The sequence below is a fragment of the Sus scrofa genome, chromosome 10 (assembly GCF_000003025.6).
Source record: "Sus scrofa isolate TJ Tabasco breed Duroc chromosome 10, Sscrofa11.1, whole genome shotgun sequence".
NCBI classification, from domain to species: Eukaryota; Metazoa; Chordata; class Mammalia; order Artiodactyla; family Suidae; genus Sus; species Sus scrofa.
The window spans coordinates 68036951-68060109 of NC_010452.4; the positions used below are offsets into that span (position 1 = coordinate 68036951).

Below are 23159 nucleotides of genomic sequence, written 5' to 3' on the forward strand. Positions count from 1 at the left end.
ACAAGGAAAATAATCACATGAAAAGGTGCCTCCCATCATGTGTCTTTTGGAAAATGTAAGTTAAATCAATAATAAGATGTCACCATATGTCTGTTAGAATAGCTAAAATCCAAAACAGTGACAACAGCCAGGGTGTGGAGCAGTGGATACTCTCATCTGTTGGTAGTGGGAATTTAAAATGGTACAGCCACTCTGGAAGACAGTTTTTTACAAAAGTCCCCCAAAAAATTTTTGTATAAAACTCTTAACTGTCTAAAACCAACACTCATGCTCCTTGGTAGTTACCAGTGAATTGAAAACATCACCACACAGAACTCTGCACATGGATGTTTCCAGCAGCTTTGTTCATAATTGCCAAAACTCGGAAGCTGCCCTTCAGCGGGTGGTGGATAAACAACTTCTCCGTCCAGACTGTAGACTCGTACTCGTCATGAAGGGGGAATGCGCTGTTGGCCATGAAGAGACATGGAAATGCACGAGAGGCCTGTTTGAAAAGGCTGTGCACTGGGTGAGTCCAACGCTGACCGTGGAAAGGGGCCCGCTGTGGCGGGAGTGGCAAGGTCAGGGTCGGCCAGGGCGGGAGGGACGCGGTGGGGGACGTACTGTGGCCGATGCACGTCTTTCCGCATTTGTCCAAATCTGTGGAGTGACCAGAGCAGGCAGTGCTCTTTAATTAACTGCGTCGTGTCAGTACTGGCGGTCAAGTGTGCCACAGTAAGGAGAAGTGTTAATAATGGGGAGCTCTGAGCACCCCAAAGCAGTGTGTGCTGTTTTCCTCTCACTTTTTCTGAAAACCGAAAACCTCTCCCCCAAAAGATGCAGTAAATTATAAAACCAAAAACAGGCAGCTTGGATCCTCCAGGTGAACAGTGCTGCCACCTCCCACTTCTACGTTTTCCCAACTGCCGAGCACCCCTCAGGGGCCTCCATCTCCAGAAGAATCTGTCTGTGGGCGGGTGTCAGGCGGGGCTGGCGTCCGGCCTCCTGGAGCTCCAGGGGTCTCTGCAAAGACACGACCTCCTGGCACGGCAGCCCCTCTCCAACCACTGCCTCCTTGCTCGAGAGCTTCCCGCGTGCTGTCCGAGTCAGTGTCTGGGTCTCTGATGCTCAGGATGGCACGAAAGTCGTGGTGGTGTGGACCATCCTTGGGCTGGGGTCGGTGAGCCTTTAACTCTACATTAACTGCACATTCAGCATTATCTCATCCGCCACCAAGGCCAAGTTCAGCCCGTCCTGAAGCTTCAGCCAAACCAAAGGGAAGAGTGGAAGGAACCCCCCCCGACCCTGGTGAGTGTACAGCCCCTGTCCTCAACCCGCTGGGACCCTCTGGCTGCCCGTCGTGCTGGTTTCTTACCATGTTAAAAACATGCTGGTGATGCAGAGAGCCCAACAGGAGGCGGCCAGGAGAGGTCACCTGGACTGAGGAAGCTTTGAGGACAGGCCTCACACCTGACCTGTGGTCAGACTTCTTCATCCTGGACAGAGATGAGGCAGAAAGAAACCCAGCTCATCATTGTTGCCGGGAGAAAGTTCACCAGGAGTGTCCCTTAGGAGATGTCAGCGGGTCAGACCTGGCCCCTTAAGCACCTGACAAAGCGCTCCCTCCATCAGGCCACCTGCTCTGCCTGCATCCTGTGGCTGCAGCGACAGGAAAGTGTTGGCCGCTTGGCGGGGGAGCCCGTATCATCAGCACCCAGCCCTGGCCTCCTTGACCCACCACCCAGCTCTTTAGGCTGCGGTGGGGCCAGATCACCTCTTCACTGGCTGGAGGGCCAGAGTTTAAGGGGGTGATGGTGAGAAACCACTTTCTTCCTAATGGCAGTGATGACGACCTTCCACTTGGAGAGCTGGCTCCGCGGAACGCCGCAAGCTTATCCTGTACTTAAAATAATGCACCTTACCGGTCACTGAAGCGTCACCGCTTCCAGGAGGGAAAATCACTGTCCTGTTAGGGCGAGCTGACTGCCACCGGACGCCGCGGATGAACAAGAGCAGAGCGAGGGAAATCACTGCGTTCCGAGGCTTTGTTCTCTAAGTCATTCATTTTCTGTTTGTTGTGCTCCCAGTGAACTGTCCCTTCTAAAGTTTAAACATGCTAATGACTTCATGGTTTTCCCAAGAGTGCCAAACACAGACCTCAGTCCTCAGCTCAACCAAGAAAGAGGTTACTCATCAGCAGATACAAATAAAAGCCATTTACGTTCCCCTGAAATTTACTTTTCTGCTCTCCCCGTTTTTAAGGAGATCTATCTTGGAGAAAAATATTTCTCTTTGCTACAATAATGTGTACAGAAAGTCAAACGAATTCAAATTCTTCAGACTCAAGCTCCCTTCATCTGCAGTCGCTGCTCTTGGTATGTCCAGTGCTGTCCTGGAGGGTGTCCCTCGACAGACGCGCCCCCAGGGTGGCCGCCTTGGCAGGGTCCTTGGAGAGAACTCCTGACCGACTCGCCCAGGCCCACGCTGCCACGGCCGCCTGGGAACCCAGCCCTGCTCTCAAGAAGCACAGGGGTTCCGGGCAGCCGCCCAGTGACTCTGACGGCCGCAGGCCGGCTCCTCCAGGCCCTGGGCAGCAGGGTGCCCTCACTGTCCCATTGCACTGTGGTGTCCTATGCTGCTGCTGTCTCACTCTGGGGGCTGGAGAGTCTGTCCTTTGCCGACACCCCGGCCCCTGGCCCAGTGCGGGGCTGACCTGGACGCCCCTGCTGGCGTGGGCAGTGCTCCGGGAGGGAGGCTCAGGCGGGCTCCCTGGGTCCTGTGTCCGTAAAGGCGCATGGCGCCCGCTTCGCCCGTCACATTGACTCTAACACGGCAAATGAAAGTCGGGGGTTCGCAGTTTGCAGCAGTCGGCGTCGAGGGGCAGCAGTCGGAGCCCAAAACCTGGACGTGGACGTGGTCGCCCTGAGTGTCTGTCTCTGGGTCTCTGCTCTTCCTTCTTTCCCACCCTCCAGCCCCTGAATGTGGGCTTCCTCCGCGCGGACTGTGCAGGCCTCCCTGACCTCGTCTCCAGCGCCGACCGCCGCGTTTTATCAGCTGCAGCCCCCAGTGTCCGCGGCTCCTGAGCTGTGAATCACAGCGGGGAGACTCTCAAGGCCGAAGCGGGCAGCAGCCTGCGATCAGCCCCACACGAGCACGGGCCAGTAGCACCCATTGTCTCCGCGGGGAACTGGAATGAAATTTCCTCACTGGAGATTGTCCACAGCGCACGACAAGGCAATTTCCACCCTGACCCCAGAGCGCGGTCCTGTGAGATGGGACCTGGGGCTATTCATACACATGCAGGTCAAACATCCAATTGATTTTTAACTGTCCATTTTATTGTTTGTCAATAAAAGAGAAGAAATCCAATTTTAGGGGATTGGTCCCCATAGGCAGGCTACTGTGAACATAAATAGACCGCTTAGCTCAGCAAAACCTTCCTCAGCCCATCCCCCAGCCTGGTGAGCCGTAGGGTGGAGCCGGCAGGGTGAGGTGGCCAGGACTGCCCATGAAGGGAGGCTGGCACAGTGGCTGTCAGGAGCCATAAACAGCTCTGTCACCTTCTTTACTGCAGAAGTTGCCAGTTTGTTCGCTTCTGGGGTTAAGAGAGTAACAGGTTTCAACAAGTCATCAACCATTTGTACTTGAGCGTGAACTGGATCCATCAGGTTAACAGGTAGCTTCCAGTCCACTGGGGGAGACGATGATGACACGGGCCAGAAGGGACAGAGGCGTACCGAGAGTGTGGTCCTCAGCAGTTACACCAGCTGCTCAGAACTACCTGGAAATGCACATCGCAACTGCAGAGCCCCGGGCTCCATGCCCAGAGGTCCACGCACACCGCAGTCAGGTCAGCACGTTCACACTTTGATACAGAATATACCCCAAATGTCCTATTTCAAAATACAGTTTTCCCTTAAAACAGCAAAACCTAACTGGACCTGGTTGGGAAAAAGTGCTGAGATATCCACAGCTCGATGTTCAGCAGAAGGCAAGCAGGAAGAGGTGGAAGCCAGGGAGGGGGCCACGGCCAGTCCCCAGGAGGAGGGCGCTCTCCACGTCCACAGCCGGTGTGGAGATGGCACGAGGAGGGTCCCCCCTGACTGGTGTGGAGGTCCCACCTCTAGGGCGGAAGCAGCGTTCCTGTGGTGGCTGTGTGTATGCCAAGGTACACCCAGGCCTCGGACACCCAGCACCACCTGCTGGAAGTGGCACCTGCAGCCATAATGATGGGAAGAGGAGACCCAGAGATTGTTGAGGGTCCACAATCCCAGGCCCAGCAAGGCCCAGGGTCCAGGTCAGAGTGTCGTGCAGCCTGGAGCCTGGGAGCTGTGGGCCTTAGGAGAAAACGCCTTGGCGAGGCATGGAGACAGGCATCTCGCAGAGGACTTGCGTTCAGAACAGACACCCTGTCTGATGCCTCCTGCTGGCGGGAGTTGCATCCTGGAGTGCGTTGTCAGTCTTTCTGCTGGAGGCTCTGGGAATAACCTGCTTCCAAGCTCGTTCCAGTAGCTGGTGGGGTTCAGGTCCTTGTGGTTGCAGGACTGAGGTCCCTGGTTACTTTGCTGATGGTTGCTCCTGGAGGCTTCCTGAATGTCATAGGTTTCCTCGTGGCTCCTCCATCCAGGGGGTCAAGCTCCTTTCACTCTTGGAGCCTCTCAGATCCCCTTCTGCCACCATCTCCTGCCTCCCCCACAAAGAACATTCTCTGCTCTTGAGGACCCCTGTGAGTAGACGGGCACACTGGATAATCCAGAGTAATGTCTCAGTTTTAAGGTCTCTGACCTTAACCACATTTGAAAAGACCTTTCTGCCATGGAAGAGAACGGATTAGGTTACAGGGATTAGTGACATCATTGGGCCATTCTGCTGGCATATCCTGCAGTGATGACCTCTGTGTGGCTTATGAAAAGAGGCTGCATTTCAGGCCACTCCCTGCAAGGTGCGTTCAGCAGGTTTGTGTGGAGCACGGAGATCTGAGTAGTTGGCGTGTCCTGCGTGATTCTGTAGGAGAGGCATTGTCTGTACCCAGCACCAAGGCCGTTGGAGCTCACGGGAGAACTGAGTGCTCGTGGAAACTCTTGGTCTGGATGGAGGACATGCAGACCGAAGTAGGATGAATGTTCAGGAAACACCATCTGATTAAAAATGGATGCACCATGAGGGAATTCGGCTGTACCTCTCAGTTCCTGGAGGTGTAGGTTGCAGCGTGCTTCCCAGTGGGACAGGTTGGCAGCAGAGTCAATAGTAGCATGTGTGTGAGGACAGGTTCTGAAGAAGGACAAACAAAGGTCACAGAAGCGGCGTGTGGGGGTCAGGGTTTGCGTTCAGACAAAATTCCATGAGACTTCTTGTCCATGTACCGAAACTGACTTGACAGAAAAGGTAAACATTTATGTCTAAATGTAGTTTTATTTGTCTTTTTTTTTTTTTTTTTAGAGCCATACCTGTGGCATATTGAAGTTCCCAGGCTAGGGGTTCAATCGGAGCTACAGCTGCTGGCCTACACCACAGCCACAGCAACGCCAGATCCCAGCCGTATCTGTGACCTACACCACAGCTCATGCCAGCGCTGGACCCTTAACCTACTGAGCAAGGCCAGGGATTGAACCCACATAGATTCATAACCTGCTGAGTCACGGCAGGAACTCCTAAATGTATTTTAAAATTAGCATGCCTCTTAAATATCAGATGCCTTAATCATTCCTTAATAGCAATGTATTAATGATTCCTGATACTTTAATACATTCCAAAAATTAGGAAAAAGAACTTTGTGGAAAGATGTTTCTTAAAGGTTTTTGGTCCTGCTTTTATATTTGCTAAATATCTAGAAGTTTGAACTGACTAAACGTAAAGGGTTTTCAGTATCTGAGAGAAAAATAAAATGTCAATTGTATAGTTCTGTACTTGGCATGACCTTGAGATGAATGCAGAATCCCCACAATGTGGTGTGGTGTGTATATGCTTTATATGGTATGGATCTATATGCATTTTTACACTTGGGATATTGCTAATCAAATGAAGTATGTTGATTACAGTAAGTCATTTTTTTCATGAAGTTGATTCGAACACTTTGTCCTTTAATAGAAAACTTCCAGAAATAGAGAAGGTTATTATCTAATAACCCTGGGCCTCCTTCCCAACATCCTGTGGGATTGCACACAGCAGAAACATTTAATTTCTCTTCATGTCCGGACTGGATGTCTTTATATAGCCGATCCAGCTCATCTCAGTATTGGGAGCAGCCATTAAACTGAAATGGGAACATTTGTCTGTGCAGAAACATTTACCTGTGTCCTAGTCACTTAATGTGGGTACTGAGTAAAGACAGTAAAAGGAGTTAAAATGGTTTCTCTGAAGCTCCAGGCATGTAGTTTACATGCATGTACAAATATGTAAATATTACAAATAAATATTATATTAATAATAGCGTAGAGAGGAGTTCCCTTTGTGGCGCAGCAGAAATGAATCCAGCTAGTCTCCATGAGGACGCGAGTTCAGGCCCTGGCCCCGCTCAGCAGGTTAATGACCGGTGTTGCTGTGAGCTGTGGTGTGGGTCACAGATGCGGCTTGGATCTGGTGTTGCTGTGGCTGTGGTGTAGGCCGGCAGCTGCAGCTCCGCTTAGACCCCTAGCCTGGGAACGTCCACATGCTGTGGGAGCGGCCCTAGAAAGACAAAGGAAAGCATTAGATGCAGATGCAGACAGAGAAGGAGACGCGCTTGCTAGTGCCCGCTGTGGAAGCATCCCAACTAGACAGTCGGCAAGAAGAGGTGGGTCGGGTGATGAACAAATCCCTTGGCAGGGACCCTTCGGGAGAAATGTGTCTGACGTCACCGGTGAAAAGCGAGGCCGTCACGGCTGCTTCCCGGTGCGGAAGGGCCCAGAGCCTGAAGCGGCCCAGGCCGCCTGAGGGGGTGGCAGCCTGGGGGCCGAGGGAAGCGGAAAAACACAAACCAAACCAGGAAGCAGCTCCTCTCTTCAGGGATGGCTTTGCACGGAAGGCGGTGTGTCGGGGGGCGTTTCTGGAGGTTCCGTGTCCTCTCTCGCCGTTACCCTTGTGATCCGGGCGACGCTGGGCCTGTCAGGCGTCGAGTGGACGGTGGGTTGGACGTCGGCTAGGCCGCCGGCCCACGGGACGGGCCCGGACAGGTTCCGGGCGAGCCTGGCCTTGCGGGCCTCAGCTTTGAACCAGAGACAACCAAACCTGCAGACCCTCGCTGTCCCCAGCGCCTGTGCTCTGGCGACGCTGGAAACGCGCCCCCTCAGCGCACGAGCCCTCACTCCGGGCAGGGTCGCCCGTCCCCAGGTCAGTAACGCCCGCGGCTTCCTCCAGCCCCAACGTGAGCTTCCCTGCCTGAAGGGCGCCAAGGCCAGGCCTGTCTGATGGGCAGGGTTGCGGGCGTGGCTAGCCCAGTGCCTGTCGCCGCGGTCCACTGCACGTCGGGGACCCCCGGCCCGCTGCCCCCTGGAGGGGGAGGGGGAGTGTGGCCGCCTCCACAGCGCCCAGGCCCGCTGCGTCCCCGCTCTTACGAGGCCGAGCCTCCTCCGGGGGGACCCGGCCCGGCTTCACCGTTGTGTCACTGTGGCCTCAGTCGAGCTCTGCGGCTCCCACCTTCTTTATGTGTAGAAGGGAGTGGGTCGCCTGGGAGTGAAAGCGCGGTGACAGGGCTGACAGGGCTGGTCGGAGCCTCCTGGGAGGCCCAGCCTGTCCAGGCGTGTGCGGCTGTCTCATCACGCTGCAGCCATCCTTTAGGATGGGCTTGTGGCCAAGGATGGAGACAGTGAGACTCCGGAAAGTTAAAGCCAGAAAAGATCCCAATTGCATGGCTGGAAAAGCACCTTGGGCCCATCCCCGCGCCACCCGTGGTTCCGTGTGGAATATCCACGCCTCACCGGGGCGGGGGTGTTTGCACCCGAGTCCCCGCCCGCCCTGTTCGGTTCAGGTGTGCCTATGACACATCCCCTCACGCCCGTAAGCCTCAGCTGGAAGCGGGTGTCACGTGTACCCAGAAGCTTTCAGAGCCTGTGCAAGCTTCCTCTTCGTCTGCCTGGGTCCCAGAGGATGGGCAGCCCAGACGAGGGTCCAGGCCCCGAGGGTCACGCCTTCCTGCAAAGTCATCTTCCCTCTGCTGGAATCGCATTGAAAGGCTGCTGACGTCACCATTTAGGACCAAGAAATGACTACTCAGTCATGTCCAGTTGCCAGTAATCCTCTGCTTGTTTAATTTGCAAAAGTCTCTGCTTGGTATTTAGTGATTGGGATGAAGCTTCCACGGAACACACATGTTTGCTGCATTGCTAAACTCGTGTCAGTAAATGCTTCTTTCTTAGGCAGTGAACAGTGAATAAAGCTAAATGTGAATTTGATTATTTGAGGTAAGCTGCAGTTCCTTGGATAAAGTTTCAGAAACTATAGAAATTTGGGAGCTCCCGTCGTGGTTCAGTGGTTAATGAATCTGACTAGGACCACGAGGTTGCAGGTTTGGTCCCTGGCCTTGCTCAGTGAGTTAAGGATCCGGCATTGCCATGAGCTGTGGTGTAGGTCGCAGATGCGGCTCAGATCCTGTGTGGCTGTGGCTGTGGCGTAGGCCAGTGGCTACAGCTCCAGTTGGACCCCTACCCTGGGAAGCTCCATATGCTGCGGAAGCGGCCCAAGAAATGGCAAAAAGACAAAGAAAAACTATAGAAATTTGTTATGATTATACATCTGAGATAAATTAGGTTTTGTGACTATTTTCAGAAATCCAAATTCAGAAATGAAATCAGGTCTGGGTAACTCATACTCCATACATTCCAGTTTTAATGTAACTTAATCACGATGCAATGAAACCTGGATAAATATTAGCCAATATACAGGATAAACAAGGCAGATAATCTGATAACTCAGACATGGTCTTTCAAGGATACAGCATTTTAAGTGATGGAGACACTGTGTGTAACGCTTAAAGGTATTAGGCCAGAAGAAGTGATTCTGTGTAAAATGAATAGTCACATGCAAAACACCACCACCCACCCTTGCTGTGTTTGGGGGGGGGGGGGGTCCTAAAATAATTTTTAAACTGTGAACTAGCACACGGGGAGTTAGTACTTTTTTGCATCATGTTATAAATCAAAAGCTTCTCATGCCAATCGCATTACCTACAAAAGGAACAGGAAAGGCCTCATCGTTTTTTAACGATTTCTTTTGCATGACGTCTGTCTGTGTTTCTCCTGTGACTGCTGTGAGAGGCACGTAGGAAAACAGTGGTAGGAAAGCAAAGTGGAAAACAGGCTTCTGAGAAAAATTCGTTTTTGTTCAGCAGTGCTAACTGTAAAACAGTAGAAACATTTGAAATATAAGCAGTGAACTCTGCTGTAACCCCAAGAGCACACAGCCTTTTGGAATACACGGGCCAGTGTTCGGCATGACCACGCGAGAGCCGCCGTCAGCCGTGCTAGAAGGTGTGTTGCCTGCAGCGGCGTGCGCCTTCCCGTTGTTTTTACTTTGCTGTCACAGAAATGGAATTTGCATCGACGAGGCAAGCAGGAACCATGCAGATACTCCAGGCTCTTCCGAGCTCCTCAGAAAGGTTCGTGCACAAGGTCCGTATCGCCGAAGTGGAGGAGACACGGAGGCAGCCTGTGGAGGGGCCCAAGTCTCCACTCGGACAGGGGCCTCCAGCGGGGCTGGGAAGCCCTCTGAGCCAAAGTCGGGGCATTTGCGACAAGAAAGGGAGGAGCAGCCCAGGCATCCAAGGCCTCCCTTTCAGAATAAAGTTCCGTGGAGACTAATTCTCCTCCAGTCTGTCCGCAAGAGCAGTTCCTCAGAGCTTCACGACTCTGGCCTCACATGTCATCAGCTCCACGTTAATTCCACTCATCTTTGTCCTCTTCCTCCGTCAACAAGTATTTACGGAAAAGCTCTCAGCGGCTGGCACTGTGAAGGTGCAGGACAGAGAGATGCAGTAGGGACACCACCCGCTCCTCAGCGAGTCTCTAATAACAGGGACACCTGTGCCCTCGAGGTCCCAGAGGCAGGACTGAGCACTGAGCACCGACCCCGTCCTCCAGGAGGGCTGGCTGGGGGGGGCGCCTCACCCCACGTGGCTCCGGGGGTTCTTAGAACACGTTTCCCCTGCACGGTCTGGGAAGGGCCATGTGAAGGGCTGGCCAACGACCAACAGACCCCTGGGCGCTAGGCACTCCAGCCTTCTTCACAGGAGACGAGACCCCAGCTGAGCAAGCCGAGTGCGTGTCTTCAGATTCCTGCATGGGGTTCAATTCTACTCTGCTGGGCAATGGTGGAAATTTAAAACGACAGACGTGTTTCGATGTGGGAGAATCTCCGTGTCCAGATTAGTTGTATCATCTGGTCCAAATGATGTTACTGTAGTTGATACGTACGTGCCAAGGTCCACTGAGGTGCAGGTGGGTGATAGTGGGCAGACAGGGCTGTAGATGGATGATGGATGGGAGGGGGAGGGGGAGGGAGAGGGAGGGCGTCCGTGGCTCACACACAGACGAGAGGGCGTCCCTCTAGTCTCGAGGGTGGCCTGTGACTATCCTGAGGAATCTAAGTGTATCTGTGTATTTTATTTATTAAAACTAAAAGGCAGAGACATTAGCAATTGTCATTTTGGGGTTGTGGATATTCAGCCATATGATGGCATATATATTTCACCTTTTTTTCAGAGTTAACCAGCATCTTACAGTTTTTAAATAGATCTAATGATTTTCTAAAGCAATTTCACTTTTCTACATTTGCTCGCAGTTGAAGTAATTTCATCTGCCACATAGAAGAGCTTTTCAAGGGCAGGATGTTTCCGAAGAGTTTCCCTTTCTTGCCGTGTCAGTGTCCACCAGAGGCTCTGCCTCAAGCATTTCATGAGCAAAGATTCAGTCACAGGCAGCGCTGGAGACAAGGGGAAATGTGAGACCCGGTTAAGGAGACGGTTGCCTTAACCGTCCTTGGACGTGGCCGTGGGGTTCAGCCGTACAGCCAGAGAAATAGCCTGGGAGCAGGGTTCCAGCAGGAGACCACTAGGTGAGGTGGGCTCGGGCAGGTGGAAGTGGGCCGAGCCGCAGGTGACATGATGGAGTGGAAGGCTTTCCGGGTCCGGGTCCCTGGATATGGCGACTCTCAGAAAACCGTCCTTTGAGACGGCAGATGGTGTCAGAATTGCAGTGAGGTTAGACCCGCAGAGCAAGTCGGGGCGTCTCAGAGGAAACCCCACACGCAGCTGATGTCCTGGGAGAGCCAAGTGGGCGGCGCAGAGCCGGGTCGCGTGGGAAGGCGTCTCAGCTTCCCTGTCCACCCCGCAGGGCCGCCGTGCCCCCGGTGCTTCGCAGGCTGCTTGCCCACTGAGGACAGGGCCTGCCAGCGCCCTGCTGTGCCCCTTGGGACTGTGCCCCAGAGGTCGACAGTGTTCACTCTGGCACGTGCACGTCCCCTTCGCTCATCAGCTGTTTCTACTTGTCAGATTCCTGCTGGCTCTTCAAGACCCAGGTCCGCATCACCTGGGGGAATCGAAGCTCCTAGTTCCCCACAGAGGCCCCTGCTAGGAGTTTTCCTTACGCGGGATCCGCAGGCGCCCTGATCTTGGGCGCCTGGCCCCCGGATCAGTGAGGGGTCTGCGTGCCTTGTTCTCTGCGCCCAGAACATCCCCACTGGTCCCAGGCGGGGGTCACACTCTGTTCCTTCAACACAATCTTGCCTAAACCCAGACCTCTGACGAGAGACTCCCGGCCCCCACCTCGTGCGGGTGACAGCACCCTCTCCATCGCAGGAGAGAGTGGGTCCGAGTCTGAGGCCCAGTAGTCGCCCACATGCCTTCTGTGCCCGGTCCCTTCCTCGTCTCTCCCGGCGGATGGAGGACCCTGGAGGTGGCCAAGAGAGGCGAATGGACACAGACGAGCCTCCACACCTGAGGCTGTGCCTCGTGGGCAAGGGGCAGGTCTCGGGGGGACAGGGGCTCTGGTGCCGGGGCAGTCTTCATGGTCCTTGTGCCCCGCCCCCCAAACAGAGTAGTCATGGCCTGTTTGGGTCTCCTGTTAAACAATCAACATGCCTTTTTTCTTATTGTTATGTTCATTAAAATATAAATATCGCTTAAATGAAACTATTTTAAATGATCCACGTATAGTTGACAGGAACACCAGCAGTTACTGCTTCTAAGCATCGTCCATGTGCAAGCCCTGTGCTAAGAACGGAGGGTGATCTCGAACCTTCCCTGTGGCCTGGTGTGTAATTATTGTTATACCTGTTCTATACAGGCAGGTTCAGTGTTGTCCGTTGAGTGAGGAGCCGAAATGCAGACCCGCTTCCTCCGGGTTCAGAGCCAGACTGTCTCCACTACGTCACGCCTGGACACGTCTCCCTGGCGGTCCTGGGAGGACCGAGTGAGCCGGACCCACAGTGTGCTCTGCTGCAGGACAGCTGCCCAGCGCCTGGGGAGGCGACGGCTGCAGGACCAGGCTCCCGTCGCCAGGCACCGGTAAGGGGTCGCGGGGGCTCGGTGTCGTTGTCCTCAGACGTCTGCCGAGGGCACATGAGTGCCCTGTGAGTCTTAGGCGAGCCGGAACGGCGCGGGGAGCAGGGCTCTGGCCTTGTCTGCGAGGGAGGACCCTGGACGGCACCTCCTGCCGCCCCGCCACCTCTGCCCCTGCTTTAGCTCGTCAGTCCTGGAGGGCGAGGTTATCCCTCAGACATTCAGCCTTCGGGAGGGAGCACCGCTGTGGGCAATGCTGCAGTTCCATTGGCGCAGGTGCCGCCTGGCCATCCAGGCGTCTCCCGTGGGTGGCATTCTGCAGGCTGATGGCTGAGAGGCGGGCATCGGTGCCGGTGTGTCAGACTCGGGAGGGGAAGGCCGAGGAGCAAACGATTCAGGCCGTGGAGGAATCCCACGAACTCCAGTGAAAGGCCCTGGCTCGTGGGAGGTATTTCATGCAAGCGAGCTCTGCGTACAACTGGGAGAGGGTGAGAATCGAGCCAGCCTTAGTCAAGGACCCGGGAGAGGCAGTCCTCGGAGTCCAGCCCCAGAAATACCGAAAAGCCCAGCGGGCAGGAGGAGTTGAGACCTCCTATCCTTTGTCCCTGGAGACAGTGCCTCTAAGAGCGCAGCACTCGGAGAAGGACGAGGTGGTCAGGCACGTTTTCCTGTTACTACCGAGACTGTGGCCCGGGAGCCTCCTTCCAGCCTGCTTCCAGGTTTAGGGTCTTCTCACGGGGTTGCTTGTTTGGGGCGGGGGCACGGGGAGCAGCGGAGGCAAACACTAGTGAGGCTGCTTTTGTGACCTGCGACACTGCTGAGGTGTTTTAGATGGAAGCAGCTGCCATGGGGGTGGCAGTCACAGGGGGCTGAACCGTGTGGCGCAGGAGGGGCTCTGGGCGGGCTCACTGCCCCCGGGCGCCTCACCGGTTCCCGCCACGTGCGTCTTCCTCGCTTTGCACCCCGGGGACCGCGTTGCAGTGGGAGTTTTCAGTTTCTTTTTAATCAGCTTGTGAGACGCCCAAGTGGCACATGGTAAAATGCACTGTCTTTAAGGGAGCCTGTGAGGGGCTTGGACAGAAGGACTTCCAGATCTTTTAACTACAACCACAAATAAGACCTGCCATTTCAGGCCCCCGAATGTTCCTTTATCAGCTGTGCGGTCAGCCCCCTGTCCTGCTCCCTCCCCTGACTCATCCTGCTCTCCATCCTCTCCCTCTCAATGTTCCTTTTTCACGAGCACCTGTAACTGGAATCGGACCGCGTAGATGTGTGGTCTCTCTAACTTGGCAGAGAGCTGCTGGATGCGCCAGTGCTGCCGTGAGTCACGTGCTGGTCGTGCTGTGTCTTGTTCTGCTGTGGATTCACCATCATCTGTTTCTCAAAAGCCCGTGGGCATTTGGTTTCCCCGCATATGAGTGGTTACGATTAACAGTCGTAAACATCCGTCACGTGGGTGTCCTCATGTTTTCATTTCACTTGAGTAGAGAAGTCTGGTGGAATCCCGGGGCCTTATGATAAGAATGTCTAATTCTGTAAGAAACGACCACACTGCTTTCAAAATGGACTGTACTATTTGGCATTTACATGAGCAGTGTTTAAGGGTGCCCGTTGCTCCGTGTCCTAGCCCACACTTGGTTTTGTCAATTTTTTGTCTAATTGTTTTTAGTCATTCTAGTGGAAAAATAGGGTGTCATAGTATGATTTTAGTTGGCATTTCATTATTAATGAATTACCTTTCCATCTTTTTACGGAACATCTGTGTTTTTTATAAAGTTCTGTAATACTTTGCCCACTATATATTGGATTATGTCTTTTTATTATAGAGGTTGGAAATTTCTTTATACATATTTGCTACTAGTTCTTAATCACCTACCTGTTTTTCAAGTGTCGACTCCCAATCTGTGTTTTCTCCTTTCGTTTGGTTAGCAATATCTTTCCAGACCAAGAGCTTTTGATGTAATGAAGTCTGTCAGTTTAGCTTTTATGACTTTATGTGTAAATGGAAGAGGTCATCCTTACTCCTTGAACATGCGGTGCTGCCGGCAACCATCAGGAAGGGTTTTCCGGTTCTGTTCTATGGTGCACAGCCGTCAGTCACTATGCCAGTACGTACTGTCTCTGTTCCTCGATGGAGAATCCTGAGAACCAGGTGATACTCTCTTTCAAAATCATTTTGGCTATTCTAGGTCATTTGTTTTCCAAATAAATTTTAGAAAGCGCTTACATATTTCAAAAAAGTGAACTGTTGCAGTGTTTATTGTGTTGCCTCTCTAAGTAACTTTTGGGAGAATTGACCATTTTACATTATTACTTTTATCTCCATAAATATGGTATATGCTTTTTTCTTTAAGAGGTTAATTTAGATTTTAGTTTTACTCAACAATATTTTATAGTTTTCAGCAGAGAAATTGTACACACATATTTTACCTTTACCCCTAAGTATTCCAGAGTTTTGATGCTATTACCAATGTATTTTGTAAATTTTAATTTTAATTTTTTATTGGTAATTATGGAAAATATTGGTTTCTGTATTTCAGGCTTGTTCCTAAAAATTTGCTAAACTCATCTATTTTGGTTGTGTTTTTCGGAATTTTTGGATTTTCTTTGAAAATTATTTTATATCTTCAACTAAAAACACTCTTACGTTGCCTTTTCATTTCTAACCTTTGGAAAACAGCATCTCGCCTCACTGCTTTGGTTACGTGCGCAGATGTGAGCAGGGAGGCGAGGGAGGCCCTCCTCGCGCGCATCTTAGAGCAGGTCTTTCCTGGCGGCTGATGGCATCCTCGTATGAAGTTGGGAAAGTCTCCTCTCTCTACTTTGGCTGAGCATTTTCATCAGGAATGGACTTGGCCTAAACTCATATAATGGAATTATATACTTTTTTCTTATTTTAATGTATTTTATAGGGAACTGCAGTAAGGTGATTTTCACGTGTCGATACAGTCTTGCTTTCTTGGGATGCATTTCAGTGGGTCATCCTACATTTTTCTCATTATTTTTGGATTTGGTTTTTAGAAATTTGGGTAAGTGATTGCTGTATCTCTGCTCATATGGACTACTGCTTTGTACTCTATTTTTCTTGTAATTTTTTTATGCTTTTGCTTTTAGTGTAGTTCTAGTCTCATCAAGTAAATTGAAATGTGTTTTCTCTTATTTTCTGGAAGACTTTGTATTGAATTGCTCTTATTTCTTCCACAAATTCTTTGGTAGATTTTACCAGGGAAGACGTTTGGAATTGGAATAGTGAATTCTTGGTAATTCTGGTCACCGGTCTCTGGGTCCAGATTGTACACTTTCTATTTAGTCTACTGGATATATTGCCTTATGATTTTAAAAATTATTTCACCCTTTTAATGCCATTAGGGTCTACAGTGAGCTAAATCTTTTATTCGCAATATTGGCAATTTATGTCTCCTTTTTTTTCCTTGATCACCTTAGCTATAATTTTAATAATCATCTTAATCTTTTCATAAGGTCGGTTTCGGTTCCACTGGTTTCTAGTTTTGTGTTCTCTATTTCATTGATTTTTGCTCTTATATTTTCCCTTTTCTCGGAATTTAATTAGTTTTTTCTTTTTCTATTTTCAAAATTTGGAAACGTATACTACTGGTTTGAGACTGTTTTTCATTTTCTAACATAAGCATTCCATGGATTAAAGCCCCTCTGAGCACTACTTAGATACATCCGATGCAGTTCCATGATTCTGCTTCATTTGTATTCAGTTAAGAGACAGTATAACTTCCCTCAGATTGCTTCTTTGACTATTGGATTATGTAAAGAATGTTGTTTAATTACCAACTATTTGGATGTTGCCAAGATACCTGTGTGTTGCTGACGTTTCTGGTTCCCTTGTGTTGTGTTCAGAGAACATGCTTAGTGTGATTTCAGTGCCTTTATGAGTGTCGATATCTGTTTTATGGCCAAGAGGACAGTCTGTGTTGACAGCTGCCTCACTGCACCTCACCGTCATGTGACTTCCTCTGATGCTGGGTGCAGTGTCCTCCAAAATGTCAGTTCGCTAAAACCAGGAGGTCGGTATAGTTCAGGGCTTCTGTATGCTTGTGTTTTGCAGGCCCGTTTATTCTTTCAGTTACCAGGAGAGGGTTGTTCAATGCTCCAGAAGTAATTTTGGATTTGCTTATTTTCACTTCTACCAGACTTGTCTTAAATTTTTGAACTTAGTTTTATATACAGTAATTCTTCTTGATGAATCATCTCTTTATTATTATATATGTCTCTCTTCAGGTGGTAATATTCCTCATTATATGGTGTACTTGGATATTAATTAACTGATAATTAACACACACATTTGCTTATAAGTACATATATAATGCTTATATATTAGATATGCATACCTGTCTTTCAAAAATATTTCATAATTTTAATGTTTTAAAATTCATAATAAAATGCATGTGCATTTTGTACAGTTCTAAAGCAGTTTCTGATACAAATGTAAAACTGACAATTTGGAATAACTTAATTACTGTGTCAAGGTACATATTGAAATTAAATGTTCTTCTACTTGATTCCTTTAATCTTCCTACTTATCCTCAAGCCAGGTCATTTATCAGCAAATAATTAATAGAAAATTTTTTCTGCACCATTATTTTTGAGAGATTGATAACTAAGTGACCATTTAATAAGTTAAAAACCAGATTTGCAATGATATACCTGAAAGGATTCAGAAAATAATCATTATAGCATCAAATAAATCTGGTTTCTGAAAATGCATACGGAATTAAGACAGCGTATTCTTAAGCGTATTCAGAAGTGGTTATTTAGTCTGCTTGAATATTCTTATATTTATACTACCTTTAAAGTTTTTTAAACTGTCCTTGCTTCTCCCAGAAGCCACTATTGAGGTTGATATTCATTTTCTCTTTAAACATGTTGATATTCCTCTTGACTCTTAACTTCTGCCTGTTCCTGGGATTGAAGTGGGATGCTCGCCTTCCTTCCTGAAAAGAAAAGGCCTCACCCCTCACCCCTCATCCCAGACAGCGTTCACATTCAGGCTCCCAGCTCTGGCTTGCATTGTCCCATCGAACAGTCTAGACTCACTGTTAAGGCCATGAGCCCTGTCGCTATTCCCTCTGTGCTCACACTCAGGGGCTGTAGTCAAGACAGAGGGACTGTTGTTGCACGCCTTGAGTGTTAGAGCCCTAAAAAGACCCTCCCTTGTCAATGTCCCATAAACAGCCGTACATTTAATATTGCCTAAAAGATGAATACACGCCGACATACTGGCAGGGCTTCTTTCCAGCACTCCAGAGGCCCACATTTGCCTGGTCCATCAGGGCCTGAGGGCTCCACCCTGGTTTTGAGACAGGTTTGATGACCTAGAGTAGAAGTCAGGCAAACAGCTTGAACTCCGGCACGAAGCGATCCATCGGAGTAGAGGAACATAGCCCATGAGACAGGAAGAAACTTGAGCTAGCATCCTACTCAACAGTGAAAAGTTGAAAGCATTTCCTCTAAGATCAGGAACAAGACAAGGATGTCCACTCTCACCACTTTTATTCAACATACTTTTCAAAATCCTAGTCATAGCAGTCAGAAGAAAAGCAAATAAAAGGAGTTGAAATTGAAAAAGAAGTAAAACTGTCACTGTTTGTAGATGACATGATGCTCTACATAGACCCCTAAAGACAGTACCAGAAAACTGCTCAAGCCCATTAATGAACTTGGGAAAGTGCAGGGTACACCGTTAATACACAGAAATCTGTTGCACTTCTATACACTAAGAGCTAAAGATCAGAAAAAGAAATTCAGGAAACAATCCTACTCACTACCACATCAAACAGAATAAAACACCTCGGAATAAACTACCTAAGGAGACAAAAGACCTGTACTCTGAGAACCATAAGACACTGATGAAAGAAGCTGACGGTGATGCACACAGATAGAAAGACATAGCCTGGCCTGGGATTGGAAGACTCAATATTGTCAAAGTGACATACTGCCAAAGGCGATTACAGATTGGGGGCAATCACTATCAAATTACCGGGCATTTTCCACAGAACTAGAACAAAAAAATTTTTAATTTGTGTCGAAACACAAAAGACCCTGAATAGCCAAAGCAATCCTAAGAAAGAAAAATGGAGCTGGAGGAATCAGGCTGCCTGGCTTAAGCCTATACTACAAAGCTACATTCATGAAAACAGTACAGTGTTGGCACAGAAACAGACATATCCTAATCAATGAAACAGGATAGAAAGCCCAGAAATAAACCCACACACTTATGGACAATTAATCTACCACAAAGGAGGCAAGAACATACCGCAGAGAAAAGACAGTCTCCTTAATAAGTGGTGCTGGGAAAACTGGACAGCAACGTGTAAAGAAGAGAATTAGAACATTGTCTAAAAATAAAGTCGAATGGCTTTAAAATGTAAGACCAGATACTATAAAATTCCTGGAGGAAAACATAGAACTCTCTGACATAAATCACAGCAATACCTTTTTGGTTTCATCTCCTAGAGTAATGAAAATAAAAACAAAAATAAGTAAAATGGGCTTCCTTAAACTTAAAAGCTTTTGCACAGCAAAGGAAAACAAAAAAGACAGCCTACAGAATAGTAGAAAACACCTGCAAATGAAATGACTGAGACTAATCTTCAAAAGATACAAACAGCTCGTATAGCTCAGTATCAAAAAATCAAACAACCCAATCAAAAACTGTCCGAAAATCTAAATACACAGTTTTACAGAAAAAGATATATAGATGGCTGAAAGGCACATGAAAAGATCCTCGGCGTTTCCAGTTATTAGAGAAATGGCAATAATTAATGAGGTATCACCTCACACCAGTCAGAATGGCCACAGTCAAAACTTCTGCCAACAGTAAGTGCTGGAGAGGATGTGGAGAAAAGCGAACCCTCCTAGCCTGCTGGTGGGAATGTAAATTTGTCCAGCCACTATGGAAAACAGTATGGAGATTCCTAAAAATCTAAAAAGAGAGATACCATCTGATCCTACAGTCCCACCCCTGGGAATGCATCTGGAGAAAACTCTAATTCAAAAAGACACATGCCCCCAGTGTTCATTGCAGCACTATTCACAATAGCCAAGATATGGAAACACCCTAAATGTCCACCAAGAAAGGAATGGATAAAGAAGTGGTGCGTGTCTGCAGTGGAATACTGCTCAGCCATGAAAAAGAATAAAATAATGCCATTGGCAGCAGCGTGGATGGACCTAGAGATGATCACACTAAGTGAAGTAAGTCAGAGAAAGGCAAATACAAGATGACACACATGTGGACTCTAAAAAATGATATAAATGAACGTATCTACAAAACAGAAACAGGTTCACAGACACAGAAAACACACTTATGGTTACCAATAGGGAAGGATCGGGAGAAGGCGTAAATCAGGAATTAACGTGTATGCACTACTGTGTATAAAATAGATAAACACCAAGGACCTACGTACAGCCCCCGGGAGCTATGCCCCATATTTCATATCAATCTGTGGGAAATAATCTGAAAAAGAATAGATATACATGTATAACTGAATTACCTTTCTGTACACCTGAAACTAATACAACATTGTAAATCAACTATACTTCAATAAAGAATATTTTTTAAAAAGACTTTTTTTTTTTTTTGGTCTTTTTGGCATTTCTTGGGCCGCTCCCGTGGCATATGGAGCTTCCCAGGGTAGGGGTCGAATCGGAGCTGTAGCCACAGGCCTACACCAGAGCCACAGCAACACGGGATCCGAGCCGCGTCTGCAGCCTACACCACAGCTCATGGCAACGCTGGATCGTCAACCCACTAAGCAAGGGCAGGGACCGAACCCGCAACCTCATGGTTCCTAGTCGGATTTGTTAACCACTGCGCCACGACGGGAACTCCTAAAAAGACTTTTTAAGAAAAAGAAACTTGAAACTTTTCTTTGTGGGAAAGGTATAGGAGAAGGAAAGTTTAAAAAAAGAAAAAAAACTTGATAGTTGAGATTTGGCTCCCGATCTTTCCTACCTAAACCAGTGTGATTCCTACCAGTGCCTGTCGGTAAACAGCCTCCAGCAGCAGCGCCCCAGGTGAAAACCGGCAAGGGGCTTAGGGACGACCTGGTCCAGCGCCCCCTGCTGTTCACATGCTCCCCGGCACCGGCTCTGCCTGTGCCGATTCCTAGAACCCACAAGCGCCTAAGGCAGTGGTCGCCCCTCAGCCAGTTGGGAGGAAGAGCTCTTCCTGTGGGGCCCTCATCTGCCGCCACGTGTTGGTTCGTACGAGTTGGACACAGAGGTCAGGTGGAAGGAATCTCCCTCATCTTCCAGAGGCCAGCCCTCCGTGTGCCTGAAAAACTTTCCACACCCCACCAGCTTTGCACATCCACACCAGCACCCGTCCTTCCAGCATTCACCCACAGGCAGCTAGCATTCCAGCCACTTGTTTAAAATCCCACTCTCTGCAGCCTTTTTAAGGCATGACATTGAGAAGAAGCAAATGCCTTTTTTCTGTAGTCTGGAAAAGGCGGAGGAAGGGGACGTTGGTCTCTTCCTAAAGCCGGTTTCCAGAAATGTCGCAGCAGCATTTATTTTGGGGGTCGCCACACACCATCACATCCGAGCAGGTGATAAATATGATCAGATCTTCCTACGTTTTCAGAAGGAAACTCCAGAAACAGCAGCCTATCATCTGCTGGACAGGGTTACCTGCGTAGGGAAGGAAGAAAACACCGAAAAGGAGAATACCGCTCTATTTCCACACTCCTGCATGTTTTACTTTTAAGAAAATAAAGTTTCTCCAACCCTCAGAGAAAGTAGATAACCAAAACATTCTCAGAACCTTCGGTCCCAAATTCTACGAGTAGATTATTTTTTCACTCGAGAAAGGATTTTGAGAACCCCGTAATCAAATGCACATCTTGAGCACTTGGCGAAAGGGTTTTTTCCTATTACACCTACATATTGATGGGAACTTTTGTAGAATGCTGTATCCATTGAACTCTATCTTCATTAAATCTGAGAAATGTAAAAATCCAAATTCTTGAATAGGTCATCATTTCAAGAAACATGAATTACGCCAAATGTTGATGTGTTAAATAATATCAAGCAGATAAAATCAGTGTTCTTTCATTTCTCTGCATAATGTGTCTTCTACAACCGAACCAGTAATTGCATCAAGATATGGAAGGAGATAGTGCTGAGTGATAATGGGAGAATTTTGCGTAGCACGGGCTCTGGAATTACACACAATTGCCTTGGAAGTGCAGCTCCACCGCTTACTCGTCCTGTGAGATGGGGGAAATTACTTCACGGCTCTGGGACTGCGTTTCCTTCTGTCAGACGCAGGCAGTGAAAAGGAGGCTGCTGCGATGCTGGAGAAAAGCCTCGGAGGACGGTCAGCAGGGCAGGGCAGCCCTGTCATTTCCTGAAAGGAGGACAAGGGGGAAAGGCTCCCCCGCGAGCCCCGCCCATCGCATCACCACCCAGGAAATGGAGACGCGCCGGGAAGTTCAAAGCGAGGCTTTGACATCTCTGCCGCCTCCTGCCGTGTGCACCCAACCCGGCTGTGGGCTCCTGTCCCCGCCTGTGCTGCCAGTCGGGAAGAAGGCCCTCCTTCTCTTAGCTGTACCCTGCGTTTCCCCAAGCCCAGTCTAGACGTGGAAGCCAGGCTGGGCCGATGTGGAGCAGAGCCAGGCCGCACCCTGGCCTCTGAGCGCACAGGGCATCGAGGGCACAGAGGACTCCCGCATCTCCTGCAGCGTCCGGCGCCCACACACTCCACCGTCAGACCTGCCTCGCTAGAATCGGCTTTTCAAGGCGCAGGTTCCCGAGAGGTGGATGGATGGACACGTCCCCGTCTGAGCAGCACTGGCTGGGCCATCCCACTGAGGGAGGAGGAGCCTCGGGGGGAGCGCGACACAGCCAGCCCCCCTCATTTTACACACAGGAGATTGTCAAGACACACAGATTATTTTGCATGCCTTCAAATCCTTGAAAGTGAAAACGATCTCAGTGCCGCGTTACTTCCATAGCGGGGTGAGTCGGGCCACACGGAAGAAAGAGGAGTGAAGAGGCAACACAGAGGAGAGGTACCTTAAGCTGAGTCCTGTGGCTACTCGGCGTGAAACGATGAGCATAATTGACGGGTTTGCCCTTCCGCGTCCCCAGAGGCTCTCGGACCGACACGGTGTAGGAAACAGTGTTGACCTCGGGGACCAGAGCCAGCTCGAGGGAGAGAAGAAAGCTCGCTGCATGTGCAATGAGGTCCAGGCTGTCTTCAGCCTCTAGGAATGATCTGGGGAGTTTGCTGGTCGCTAGAACCCTGGGATATTGCTGCAAACCGATTAAGTGAACATTTAAAAGCTTGTTTTCACGTACAGTTTACTCAGTTTATATAAGCAATTATGCCGAATTTGCATGTACAAATGGGTGCAGCTGCAAAGCCGAAGGTTTTTTTTTTTTCATTAGACCTACTAAATTTAAATGAGAAGATAGTTTTAAAAGTTGTGTTTGGCATAGCTCTCTGCCGATGATAAACACAGCCCAGCCACCCTGTGCCAGAGAAAGGTTATTGGGAAGGTCACTCATGCCAAGCACACTAATAGGATTTGAAAAGCATGAAATTCTGTTTTACAGCTAAAATACGAGGAGAGACCAAGTCTTAATCACTTCCACCTTGATCAACTCCCGACGCCTGCCTTCACTGTTTTAAATTAGTTGTAGAAACGGCAGAGGGGTTCAGACGGCAATG

At 49.3% G+C, this 23159-nt stretch overlaps 1 protein-coding gene across 2 annotated transcripts in view; it reads left to right on the plus strand.

The window, feature by feature from the left end:
- ADARB2 (adenosine deaminase, RNA specific B2 (inactive)) overlaps positions 1-23159 on the plus strand; it is a 455053-nt gene that overhangs the window by 23420 nt on the left and 408474 nt on the right. For both annotated transcript variants that reach the window (XM_021065069.1, XM_021065068.1), the window contains exon 2: positions 12234-12454. In XM_021065069.1, the coding sequence (XP_020920728.1) occupies positions 12270-12454 (185 nt within the window). In that variant the 5' untranslated portion in view covers positions 12234-12269. The remainder of the gene's footprint in view (positions 1-12233; positions 12455-23159) is intronic.